At 41.1% G+C, this 13882-nt stretch overlaps 1 protein-coding gene across 2 annotated transcripts; it reads left to right on the forward strand.

Moving 5' to 3' along the window:
* The first annotated feature begins 1657 nt into the window (after positions 1-1657).
* Positions 1658-12682, forward strand: gnao1b (guanine nucleotide binding protein (G protein), alpha activating activity polypeptide O, b). 2 transcript variants are annotated; one of them, XM_088412358.1, is made up of 8 exons: positions 1665-2129; positions 2295-2337; positions 5750-5891; positions 9337-9497; positions 9750-9878; positions 9966-10095; positions 11218-11371; positions 11448-12682. In XM_088412358.1, exons 1-8 carry the CDS (start codon positions 2012-2014, stop codon positions 11633-11635), a joined length of 1065 nt encoding a protein of 354 aa, XP_088268484.1. In that variant the 5' UTR covers positions 1665-2011; the 3' UTR covers positions 11636-12682. The 2 variants fall into 2 exon arrangements, with proteins under 2 accessions (XP_088268483.1, XP_088268484.1); XM_088412357.1 differs by having other exon boundaries at positions 1658-2129; positions 9750-10095.
* Positions 12683-13882: the final 1200 nt, after the last annotated feature.

The raw sequence follows: 13882 nt of genomic DNA on the forward strand, positions 1-13882 counted from the left end.
CTTTAAAAACACACACTTTCACCGACACAAACATAAATAGATAGATTTTAAGTTATGCAAATACATTCAGGATTTATAATTGCAACCACTGCTGCAATTAAGATTCTTATTTCTGTAAATTTGAGGCTTTCGGTTAAAATCGACAGTCACACAACTTAATAGAACGGTATATTCTTTGCTTTTAACACAGACTGCAAAAGTATGAAAGTGATTACAAACTCATTTTACAGTAAGCAGCCACATTGTTGGGTATGCCAGCATGACTTTGCATTCTATCTCTAAAAGACAATATTGGCCAGTTCTGATTGACACTCATTTCTTTTACTAATTGGCCAACTACTTGTAAAGCGCTAGACTTATCACTAACAACACAAAATAGTGCACAATTTTGCCTCACAAGTAAACATTTACTTGTTTGCCTAATGTACAAAATGTCAATAGTGGAAAAGTGTCAGTATCAATTGTGAGGAAAAAAAGATTTCCAGTAACAAACTAATTCTACTAGTGTGTTGAATTGTCTTACTAATCACTCCATAGAGCGCATTAATACTTGGACCTTAAAATATTTTTCTTTCTGTGCCATTGACGACAATGGATGTCAATTACCCATGTTAATTGGAAGGGCTGGCCTTTAATAAAATTTTAAAGATGAACATCAAAAGACATTTAATGTTCCTTTGTACTAGGATTCACTAATAATACCAGTAGTGAATGGTTTAGCCTCACTAGTAACATATAGTTGTCATTTGACAGCTCAGAAACCAGAGTTCAAATCCAGGTCGCTCCGGCCTTCCTGTGTGGGGTTCGCATTTTCTCCCTAAACCCGCGCGTGTTCTCTCCGGGCACTCCAGCTTTCTCCCACATTCCAAAAACATGCATGGCAGATGTATTGAACACTCTAAATTGTCCTTAGGTGTGATGTGATGTGTGAATGGTTGTTTGTTCCTCTATGCCTGCCAACTGCCCAAAGACTGCTGGGATAGGTACCAGCGACCCTAGTGACTACAGATAATGGACAGATGGATCTCTGTATATGTTGGTACGTCGTATACAGTATATACTACAGTGGTTGTAGTAGAACAATTTTACCACACCACACCTTATTGCCTAAATCGCTTCACTTTAATGATTTATCAGTTGTATTACCTCTCTTAATATCTCATGGCAAACGTTTCTGAGGTTAGTATCCACATGGGGGAGTTTAGCCCCCCACCCTAGAACCGCCACTGCCACTGCTGCTCTGAACTGTCATACTGTGAATGTGAATATTACATGGGTGAATATTGATTAACTCAGCGTGCCAATAAATCGTTGTTTAACAGTGCACTATATAATATTTGAATAGCTTTGATGTATTCAAATGATCACTGGTGTAAGGAATCATTTCAGTACTAGTACATAACCAGGTTGAACATCTAGGAACGCTTTTCCACACGTCTGCAAATAGAAACAAGAGGTCACCGCTTGCCATTTAGGGGTCTCTCCCACATGTATTTTTTGAGCGACGTGATTCGAAGCTCTGACGTCAGCGAGATTGTCAGCGCGAGGTGTGTCTCTTCCTCCTCCTCCTCCTCTTGTAAAAAAAAAAAAAAAGACACTAGGAAAGCATCAGCACCACCAACAGCAGCACCAGCGCCGCCCTGAAGAGAGATCGAGAGAAAAAGAGAGATAGACCCCCCCACCCCACCCTCCTACCCTACACACTCCCCACCTAACAACAACCTCAGCCCCGCAGCTAGGCTCTCTCACAACGACCCACCCCGCCCCCAACCCCCTCTGAGAGAGGGGACGGAGCGAGACACACACCGAGGAAAAAGAAGGAGAAGAAGAAGGAGTAAAAAATAGAAGAAGACCGCTTCGGGTTGCCCTCAATCCGGGCCTACTAATGCTGTAACGGAGAGAGGAAAAGCGACGACAACGCACTGATTGAGGAGTCGGCGTCGCGGGGTGGACCAAGGCGGAACCCGGAGGGGGAACACGACGCTTGTTCATTCGCTTGCTCGTCACCATCATGGGATGTACGCTGAGCGCCGAGGAGCGAGCCGCTCTGGACCGGAGCAAGGCCATCGAGAAGAACCTGAAGGAGGACGGGCTGGTGGCCGCCAAGGACGTCAAGCTTCTACTGCTCGGTAAGATTCAGTCCCCCGACACCGACTGCCGACCCCCACCTACCCACCCCGTACCGCCCTTCCTACTTCCCCGCTTCTCCACACCCTGTCCCCGGCCGGGCCGGTGGTGCTCTCCGTGGTACTGATTTCACCATGAGCCGCCTCCTCCCTGTGTGTTCTTTCTAGGCGGCGGAGAATCCGGAAAAAGCACCATCGTCAAACAAATGAAGTAAGTCCGCTTCTTTCTCTCTCTCTCTTTTATTTTATTTTATTTTTTTATTATTATTGCTTTTCACGCTACAAAAAAAGGCCTCGGGATTCCCCACCCCATCTCCTCCCTCCTCCCCTCCCTTCCTCTGGGTTGAGCCGCCATGTTTCCAGAGGCCGATGCCCGCGAGAAGTGCCCGAAGGTTGGAACACTTTTCCGCCGGAGAGTAGAGCCCCGCGCTCGGCGGGTGCTGTTCACTCGGCCCCGGTGCTGAAATGTACTTAACGAGGCTTTAGGGCCAGGGTGGGGTGAGGGGGTGGGGGGCTTTTGGTTAGTGTGGTGTGGGTGTTGTTCCGCTCTCCTCTCTGAGTGTGTGTTCGTGTGTGAGGTCAGCGCGGCTCCATTAGTGAATACCTCTGCTTTTAATCTTAATGGCTTTAAGTGCCCGATATCGGCGGGAGTACTTTGCCTATAAAAGCGGATTTACGTAGAAATATGGCTCGGAAAACCGCATCTAAACCTAAGCTAAATCACTCGATGTTTTTAAATCACTGTTGTTGCTCGTTCCTAAACCTCTTAGTGAAGTTTCGAGATGTTTGCTGGAGAAATCACGGAGGCTATTGTATATTTTGTAATATGAAGCTTCTCCGCAGTGCAGCCTCCTGCACACCGCCCCCCTCCCCTTCCAAATTACTGCTTCCTCTTTTTCCCCTCACCTATATACTCTTTCCGGCGTCTGATTTCCATAACGACCCTGAACGCAACACTCGGGGCCAAATTGTGCTACCAAGCTCATTTTTTTTCCGCCCTAACACTCCCCGTTTTTTTTTTTTTTTTTTTTTTTTTTTAAACCAGCATTACAGAGGTGCATAGATGGATGGGCATGGGTAGCTAAATGATAGATGGGTTCTTACAAAGATTTGAACGCTTAGACGGATAGGTATATATGGTTACATTAATCAGTTGATCAACCGGTATCTAGAAAGCTTGACATGGATGGATGGATGGATGTATGGATGGATGAACAGACACATAGGATAGGATGGATGTAGCTCGAAAGCTGAATGCCAGTTTTGGCACTTCCAGGATAGCATTTTTTGCTCTATCTGTGACAATGACAAGAATATATTTGAAGTTCAATTTTATATATTTATGGCAGATGCCACGGTCGGCCATATCAAGGTCTTGTCCTCTTTACTGTTTTTTATCTTGCATTTGAATTATTTGTAGGATCTACGGAAAAATATTAACAATGTAGGATGCGTACCTTCATAGTTCACATTCTGGATTTTAATAACTGAAATGAGTCACTGTCATTTTACTTTGTTCATTGTTATAGAATTTATATAATCAAAACAACAGACATTTAGCTTAGGTAGCTTCACATTTAGCACCCAGCAATGTAGTACATGTATTGTAATGTATGTGCTAATATAGCAGTTTGCTATTCATCATCAGTTAGCCACTTGCTAATTGCCAATTAGCTTCCTCTTCTACTCATTTATCACAATAAAATATGATACAACATACCATATTGAGTTAGACTTTTGAGAACTCTGATTGGTCAGCTATTATCTTTAATAAGACATAATTTCATATAAAAATAAATAAATAAAATACTATCAAAAACTAGCATTGAGGCCTAGTCTCTTAGGGTCTTGCTCACGGGAGCTCAACATGAGAGCTCATTCGATGAAAAACAACTATAAATGGTCAATATTCGCGTAAGCTTTGTTGTCTTAGCTAGAAAGCAACTCATTAGATACTGATAGGAATGAGTCAATTATTGGGTTACATGATTTGTTTTTGTTGTATTCTAAATCAGAGGATTGTTTCTTTAATCTTGTTGCTCACATAAGTCTTGTCTATGTAGACATGCGTCATCTTGTGGCAGAATGAGGTATTACCACCAAAATCCATGAACAGTTTTCGTAACTTACTTTTACATAACTGATTTATTGTTTTATGAATTGATATCGGGTTATTGAAGAAACAACAACTCAAATGGATTAATGGATTTTTAAACCACAGCCCTGTTAGCAAGTCGGGGAACAGATATGAACTTGTGGACACATGAGTAGACGACACAGGGTTGAATATAGTTTTTTTTATATACATCTATATTGGTATACTGGAGCCGTAGGTAGAAAGCTAGTTATACAGGGAGGTAGGCTGGTAGGGATACAGTTGATACAAGCTCAATGAATATACAGACTGATGACAGGTAATAATGTACAAATGGAATGAATGCTCGATCGATACAGTTGGTAGTTGAATACTTGATTGAGGAATAAGTAGATAGAAAGCTGGATGATAGAAAGAAAATGTAATGATAGGTACAGTAGATGAATACTGTAGATAGAGAAATGATAAATGGAAAGATAGGTAGACGGAAAGTTGGATGGATGGATGGAAGATGGATGAATGGATTTGATGAACGCTAGCAAAATGACAATGGATTTTATTAATTCCATGAGGGGAATGAAATGGCTGCAAATGTATGTATCTTACATGAATATATTGTAAAATTTTACGTATGACGATCATGCAATCAAAATATTTTCTTCACTTATATGTGAGCTGGGCAGACAAGCTTGGGAAAGCCATAAAAAAGAAAGGCCAAAAATGTCTCTTGTCGGTAACTTAGCATCGCAGCGGTACAAAGTTAGCCTCACAGGACATGAATAATGGAAACGAAAAAAGCCAGCCCATTTGAGGGGGCGGCGCGATGCGCTACCTTGTCCTAGTCACTCGGAGCTGCAGATATATCAGAGAATTTCTATTTTTACACTTCAGAGTGATTGGTCCAAGCCGTGGATGCCGAAAAACTTTGAAAATGACATATTTTAGAATCATGATCATCTCAGCAGCCAAGCCATGCTGATGAAATTGTTGCATAAACTACTAATGGTTATTCACTGCGCGGACTCTTTATTAATTCAATCCTCTCTCACTGTGGTTTGTGTGTCTTATCCACTTCTCATCCATAATTACACAATATTGCACACAGCCAGCTGCACAAAATATTAAAAAGGTCTCCTTTTCTGGCCCTTCCATGCGGAAACAGTTGGGCTGCACAGTCACAATCAATGAGTGGATTTTTGTTGTGTTTGAAAGTTAAAGTCCACAACGTTGGGACAGATACTTAACTCTCTTTTGACGCTTTAAATGTGCATTACAGGCCGGTGACAGAAATCCATTTATGAGCTCAAAGAAATGATCATAGTCATGAAAAATTGGCACATTCTGCCTTAAAATGGAATGGCACAGTTTTGTGGATTGATGGATGGAGTCTTTATTATCACTTTTAAATTATACATTGCTTGAATAGGGTTAACTATTTGAGTTGGACACTCTCGAAGGTGAAAAGACATGGCAGAAGAATGGGACATTTCCTTGTGCTAATGTACATACTGTATATGTGCATCCGCAGGATTATCCATGAAGATGGCTTCTCTGGGGATGACGTGAAGCAGTATAAGCCCGTGGTCTACAGCAACACCATTCAGAGCTTGGCAGCCATCCTGCGAGCCATGGACTCGCTGGGAATCGAGTTTGGAGACAAGGATCGAAAAGTCAGTCGCCTCCGGCTTAAAATGCTCCAACACTAAAATGATGAGGCATGACATTAAAGAGATGAATTGTCAGATATAAAAATCTGAAGATAAAAATCACTAGATATACAGTAAATGTATTTTCTTACAGTGGAAATAAATATATATTTCAATAAGCATCAACATAATTTCATTTGATCTGAATTATATATTAAAATATTCTGATTGCACTACTGACAGAGCCATTCCATGATGCTTAGTTTGCGTTCAGAGAAAAAGATCAATACAGAAAGAATAAGTAGACTTCACACGAGCAGGATATTTTGGGCTGATCACGATCAGCGAGTGCAAAAATAACCGATGACAATCACCGATCCAAACACAATCTGGGGCAGTATTTCTATTTAAATACTTATTCATTTACTGCATGTACTTTTATAATGTTTATAAAATACCAATAAAATATTCATATAATATTTATAAAATACAGCATTTTTGCCCTGTTTTAACATTTTTTTCCATGCCTACAAGTGACAGAGATGCACAAGTAAAAACATCAGTGACATCTGAATGGGAACTGAGAATTGTTCACACATAAAGGCAAAGTTAAAACAAAAACAGGTAAAACAAAAACAGCTTGAAACAGAAATATCGGATGCAACAACTTAACTGCAATTAAATAACTATATGGTAACTAAAATTACTTGACAGCACCAAGTAAATGTTGTGAATAAGGAATTGATTCTGCAGCTTCTCCATTTTTTTTCCCCCCAGAAAAAAAGAAATTATTTTGCGCCCCTCACTCCCTGTGGTAACTACATATAAGATCATCATCTTAAAAAAAACATGTATAAGTATACCTAAAGTTGTATCATTTTCAACATTGCAAAAGCAAAGCCTGTTCCCCTTGGTTGCAACCCCTGCCCAACTGTTGGAGAAGGACTGCTGCGACCCTTGTGAGGATAATTGGCTATAGAAAATGGATGTATGCTATAAGTCGTTACAATGAGCAGTCACACTAGTGCAAATAAAAGCTGTGATATTGCCCCCTCAAAACATACAACATATAATTTGTGAAACCAATCCATCAATTACATCATTGATTGTTTGACAAATTATGACATAGCAGATTGGGATTTTGCATAAATATCCAAATATCGGTCGATCACCATCAAGGTGATATAATCGATGTAGAAAGTTATAATGAGTAAATACACTGTCTATTGTAAAATATATACAATGTGTGATAAAAATGGAAATAAAAAGGCAAACAATCACCTGTGTAATGCAGAAAAATTGTAATAATTTTCATCTACTACAAAATATGAAGTTGAAATAAAAAACTCCTATTTCCAGAGCTGAATTGAGTCCTGTAAATACTTTTGAGTTAAAGCAGGTTAAATACTTTTGAGCGTTATCAACTAGCAAGTCACTTAAATGGTTTTACTTTCATAAGAACAGTTAATACATTTGGAAGGCAGTAAACGTCGCGTTTTGTGTTGCTCCCCACACACTTCACTGCACACTCTTTGGTGGACACTGACTGCAGTACAACAGCAACTTGCTAGAGCGCTTGGCTCTTGCATTTGTCATCATAGCACATTCAGGCCTCTGTTTCTGTGGACGCTGCATGTGCGCTGAGCGTATAAAGTGACACATCTTAATTTTGTGCCAGGGGAGGGATATTTTAGTGTATTTTTGGAACTTGGCAGACCACGCTGCACCATCTTGCGGTAGATAAAGGACACGCCTCTGGCAATTTGGTGACTGAAAGTAGACTACACTTAAGACCAACTCAATAGCATGTTTAGGCCTATGTTCACACTGATGTGCGTAATGGCCCATTCAGATTTTGTTTTTGAAGCTAATCTTTTTATTTACTTGTTTTCATCACAAAAAAATGTCAGGGATGAGACATGCATGTGCACAAAGAATGACGTCAAATGGTACGCACCCAAAAAAGAAAAAACAGAACCATGTCAAGGAAAACACAAAAATAAATGTAGTCCCTATAGGGGCTCATATTATCATCTCATATCATCAGAATGGTAGTTTTTTATTTTAGGGATATGAGGCTCCCGATCTTTTCATTTCATGGAGACGTCTACTAAAGCGTATGCCATGTCATTGCCGTGCATAGCAAATGGACCTCCTGCGTGGATGAAAAACGAATATTAACACAAATGTCAACTTTATGTTTCCAGTGGGATTAAAGTCAAATATCAAGTCAACAGTTATGCTAAACAATTTTGCAGATTCAGAGAGGATTGTCAGTAATCTCCCGAGTACTCTTCCACCCTCACAAAGCGCAATTGGAATTTCTTGATGACCTTGTAGGTTGCATGTATGAGTATGAGTGCTCGTACTGTGGATGCATCACATATTTGATTGAGATCCACATATGAAAGAGGGAATCAGAATATTGACTTTCATTAAAACAAGTTGTCTGTGTTCACTCCCACAACGGGGCAAATGGGCCTTTCCAACAGAGTTTGTCTACATTTTCAAAAGAAACAAATTTACCCATGTGCACAGTTAAGACTGTGCTTTGTGCTTCACTTGCACTGAATATGAAAATAGGACCTCCTGTGTCACCATGAAAAAGTTTGATAAAACTAATTTACTCTCGCTTTCTCTTCTGTTCGACATCACTTATTTATTTCCCATATTAATGTCCAACTGGTTTGCTTTGCTGAAGTCTGCACATGCGCAATAAGAAGATGAAATATTCCTTTCGGCAATTAAATACATAAACTATGTAACATTCCACTAAATACATATTATAAGTGCACCAGGATAGGTTTTTCTAACAGGTGTTGGCAAAATGGCGGATTGGAACTCCAATATTTCACGCGTGCAACACTTCCAACTCTTATGACTGATGCAACTGCTAAATTGGTTTTAGAAGTTTTTTCTAGATATGCACAAGCAGAAAGAAACTAAAACTCAAATAGCAAAATGTGTCTGTTTCAAAACCAAAAATTGTTTGCCCAATGTTCAACTTTGTGTGAATGGCCTATTTTTCAAACTAAATTTCAAAATTATTCGATAAAATTGCTCGATGGATTAGTTTTGTGGTGTTTAAGAGATGTTGACAACCTTAAAAATGACCCTGTCATACTTTCATTTTTTTCTGTTTGCGACCCTTGGGAAAAAAAACGTTACTGTATATGAAAGGAACCATTCCAATCCCCTAAAAATAGGTGGGTGAAAAATAACCCAATAGTGGGTCAAAAAAAGGACCGACCAGTTATTTAGATCAATTTGACTGAACTTTCTGTGTTGTTATAATTTAAAAAAATAGAAAAATGTGGTTTTCTAATACAAAATGAATCATTCTTGGGATTTGTTGTTGAAACAACCCAAAAAATTGAGTCAGTCTTTTTTTTTTAAATCCATAATTGGCTTACTATATTTAATCCAACTGTTTTTAGAATGTACCAATTTATTGTGCTGTTGTTTCCAGGCGGACGCCAAGCTGGTGTGTGACGTTGTGAGTCGCATGGAGGACACGGAGCCATACTCTGCAGAGCTTCTCAGCGCCATGAAGCGTGTTTGGGCTGACGCCGGGACTCAGGAGTGTTTCAACCGGGCCCGTGAATACCAGCTCAACGACTCGGCCCAATAGTAAGTGGCATACAAAAACATGCAAACATTCTAAAAACATTTCTGTTGGGTTTTTTGAAAACCCCATTGTCCTCAAGAGAAAATGTGAATGGGCTGGTGACCATTCCAGGATGTGCCCCGCCTCATGGCCAAAGTCAGCTGGGATTGGCTCCAGCTCACCCATGACCCTATTTAGGATAAACACTGTCGAAAATGGATAGATGGGTCTTAGTTCCTGAGTGATCCTCATTTCTTGCTCCTTGTTGTCACCAGCTACTTGGACAGTTTAGACCGGATCGGGGCTGCGGACTACCAGCCTACAGAGCAAGACATCCTGAGAACCCGAGTGAAGACCACAGGCATTGTGGAAACTCACTTCACCTTCAAAAACCTCCATTTCAGGTTGGTCCCTCCCCTTATTTACGAGCTGGACGCTACTTCGAGATCCAGCTCAGGGATTCGAGCTCCCATTTGCTCTCTTTCCGCAAGGCTCTTTGATGTGGGAGGGCAGAGGTCAGAGAGGAAGAAGTGGATCCACTGCTTTGAGGATGTGACCGCCATCATCTTCTGCGTGGCGCTGAGTGGTTACGACCAAGTGCTCCACGAGGACGAAACAACTGTAAGTGGGACTCCAATTACAAATATTTTTACAAATGCCTTCCTGGAAAACACTTAAACTGCCTATGTGCTAAAAAAAAACAAAAAAAAACGAAAAAACACCTCACATAAGAACCAAGATTAATTTACTATGAATCAGAATCGATAGAAAGGCTTGCAAAATTGATTTTGCCAAAGAAGAGACAACAATGACACATCACGCGTCATTGATGTGTTGCAATATATGGATATCAATGTAAAACCGTAGTATGCTTTGAAGTTGGCCTTTACAGTTATTGTTTCTAACAGCTAACTTTTACTCCTCCTTACAACCCTTTTTATTACCATCACATCAGGTCTCTACCAACATCAAAAAACATGAAAAAAAAACATATTCAATGGCTGATTAAGAATGCTAAAAAACTGCTAATCAATCACACTGTCAATCAAATGATACGGCACAAGTCTCCAGCGTTAGAGCTAGTCGCTAACTCCGAGGTGCATTCATATGCAGTCAGATATTGCAAACTCTGACAGAAAAAAGGTTTCCCTGTATGTCAAGTATCAAGACCTTTCTCCAGGCCTTGCTAACAGTTCACCTCAAAAATGTGTTGTAGCCACCAACAACATGATGAAGAAACATTATTTGATTCATTATTTGGTTAAGCTCATCCCACTGAGCAGCGAGTACAATTGCGAGGATTTTGAAGGCAGCAAATTTTGCAATCTCGTCAGGGTTCATTCAAGGTTGCAAATGCTTGCCAAACGTTGGCCAGACATTTGACAGACGTTTGCCAGTACGTTTTTTTATCACAAGGAATTTTTGTTGAAAAAAAAAAACCTTTGGCGACCTTAAAATGACGTCAAATTTACCTGTTTTCACCAACAGTCAAAAATGTTTGCCCCTCAGTGGACTAGTGGCTTAAACATGTTTTTTTTTTTCTAATGTTTTACCACAGTTCCAGCTTAAAAAAATACTTATCAGATTGTTCCTGAAAAAAATGTGGCTGATTGCAGCATTTTCTGGCACATTTATTGAAAGAAAAAACCCCAAAACATTCAGGTGGACTGCGATCCAAATAACCTAAACCGTTCTGCTGTCACGACAGCATAATATTCGATGACACAAATCTTCTCCCGGCAGAATCGCATGCATGAGTCCCTCATGCTGTTCGACTCCATCTGCAACAACAAGTTCTTCATCGACACTTCCATTATCCTCTTCCTCAACAAGAAGGACCTCTTTGCGGAGAAGATCAAAAAGTCGCCGCTGACGATCTGTTTCCCCGAATACACAGGTGACTATTTGACTTGCGTTCTCCCAAACGGTCCTCCCGGAAACTTAACGTGCACGCTCCCTCTCCTCTCCTCCAGGTGCTAACACTTACGACGATGCTACGGCGTACATTCAGGTTCAGTTTGAGAGTAAGAACCGCTCTCCTAATAAAGAGATCTACTGTCACCTGACCTGTGCCACGGACACAGGGAACATCCAGGTAGTGTTCGACGCCGTCACCGACATCATTATTGCAAACAACCTGAGAGGGTGCGGCTTATACTGAGCACGGCCGTCGGCGCGGAGAGCCCGTGAGGCGTCATATCATTTTCATGATACTTAAAAAACACACACACACAAACACACACAAATATGTAATTCAACACGTCCGAAATGGACCCAAAGAGCTGCCGCCAGACATCACGTCGGTTTCATGTCATGATTTTGTCCCCTTCCTCTTCTCATGAGTTCACTACCCCCCAGTTTTGTCTCTGAATGTTTTCATGATTTGCTGATGAGGCTAAACAAACAAGTGGGAGAGGGGGCAGGAGTGGCAAATGACCCCGAGCATCGTCCGCCGCTCCTGTAAGATGGCGAAGACGATGCTGAAAATATAACAGGGGAAGAGCCATTCTCAGGGCTTCGCCTTCAGAGGCCGCACACATGACAGAGTAGCCCGCAGGTTTGTTGCGCTCCTTTTCTCCTGTACTTCAACTAAAAGAGAGCATTATCCTGTGAAGAGTGGCCTCCTGTACTATGCGGACCGCCGATACGATCTCGCACTGGGGAAAAGAAAAAAAAAGTCTTTTTGGTGCCAACCATCTGAGAATCAATTATCATTGTTGGTTATTATAGATGGTTCTGCTCATCAAATCGTGGATTGGTTTAAGCCTATTTAAGCCCCTTCGTCCAACCTCGCTTTTGAGTTGTACCCCCAACGGGAATCTGTTTTGACATACAAGACTGCACAAGGAGAATATCATGGGAGGCAGCCTTTGTGCTAAAATATTCGAAGCCTCCATCTTAAAAACATTCTCCCCTCCCATCTATCATCCTTCTTTTTCACACACAAGACAGCTCTCGTTTTCACCCCGAACTCCGCCTCCCCGTCCCCCTATACACGTCTCCCCTCATATCTGATCCATTCTCACCTTAAAAGCACCGTATTGTATATAAATATATTACGATTATACCAGATTTTTTTTTTTTACTGTGAATGTTTTTGTGCTGCACCCCATCTTATTCTGTAGTTCATTGGTTGCTCTCATGTGGAATGTTTGTGCTGAGCCAATCGAATGTTGTGTTTACATTAAAGCTACACTTTTCCTAACTACTCCCCCCGTGTGTACGTTCATGCTCTCAACATCCAAAGCGCGGTCAATTTGACTTAGTTCGCCAAATGAGAACGTGTTTGGAATCCGGGAGATTGGGAGCAGCTCTTGCGTGGCCGCGCTCGCTCAAACGTATTATCCAGTCGGGATGAATGTGAAAAATGTGGCGAGGGCGAGCGGCTCGCGATTTATTAGGTTAAAAGTGTTCTGCCCTCACAGACGAGCGGCCATTCCTTTATTGAATGACTAGGCTGGATCAGCTGCCTGACCCGCTTCTGTCACTTTAATGGCTGCGATGTTCATTACCGTGCCGCTTCGCCTTGGCGGGGCGGCCTCTTTTCGCGCAATTACAGGTTAGCAGGTTGCTACTCCCCGCGTGACACCATTAATAGACCTTTTAATTACACTTTTAAGACTCTTCTCATATTTAATACCAGCGCTCAGTCACATGTAGGTCACAACCTGCGCCGGAATGATGCCAGCCTTTCAAGTGAGTGCGCCCTGTAACAGAGTCAAAATACTTTGCTGAGGTGTTTAAATGCACGGTCACAAAAGTCTTATTTTGAAACGACAAGAAGTAGGTCATTCGGGGAAAGGAATTGGCAAATCATGCGTTAAAACCAAAGCTCGCAGGCACAAGGTAGCTGCCGAGCACCGAATGAGTAGTGAACCGGCCTGATCTGATGGGACTTTCTAGGAATGTTGTATAAGTGACTGTTTGAAGATGAAAATGCAATCATTGCTTTTTTCTTATTAAGATTTTTTTTGCTTGACGAACTAACAAATTAAAATCATTAATTAGTGACCATAATATAACATTAATTGGAGCAAACATTTTCTCTCATAAGTGCGTATCCAATTGGGAGCCCTTTGACTGCGCCCTATTACAGTAGCCTACTGAAGTTTCAAGAAGGTTGGTGACCACTGCTAGCTATTAGCTTATCCATTAGCATACCATGTTATTATTAACATTAAATTTTCAATGCTTCGTATCGTGTGCAAGTGGCCACTAAATGTTATTTACAAATTAGGTACCTAATTGGGGGTGGCCATGCTCACCATTGGCCAGCATGTAGCTTCGCCCCTGTTTGGTATGCTGAACCCCAAAGCAATTTCCTAAAATCTCAGTTTCTTTCATTAATCAAAGGCAATTTTTCTTTCAACGTTTACAACCTGATTCTGACGCCTGATTTCGACGTCTA

Source organism: Hippichthys cyanospilos, chromosome 4, assembly GCF_059441005.1.
Source record: "Hippichthys cyanospilos isolate Australia breed blue-spotted pipefish chromosome 4, RoL_Hcya_1.0, whole genome shotgun sequence".
In the NCBI taxonomy this organism is placed as follows: domain Eukaryota; kingdom Metazoa; phylum Chordata; class Actinopteri; order Syngnathiformes; family Syngnathidae; genus Hippichthys; species Hippichthys cyanospilos.

Bases quoted from the DNA above. Each gene is read 5' to 3' on its own strand.
- gnao1b (XM_088412357.1), top strand. From the start codon at position 2,012: ATGGGATGTACGCTGAGCGCCGAGGAGCGAGCCGCTCTGGACCGGAGC. The intron at 2,130-2,294 runs GTAAGATTCAGT...TGTTCTTTCTAG, and splicing joins CGTCAAGCTTCTACTGCTCG to GCGGCGGAGAATCCGGAAAA. The intron at 9,498-9,749 runs GTAAGTGGCATA...TGTTGTCACCAG, and splicing joins CTCAACGACTCGGCCCAATA to CTACTTGGACAGTTTAGACC.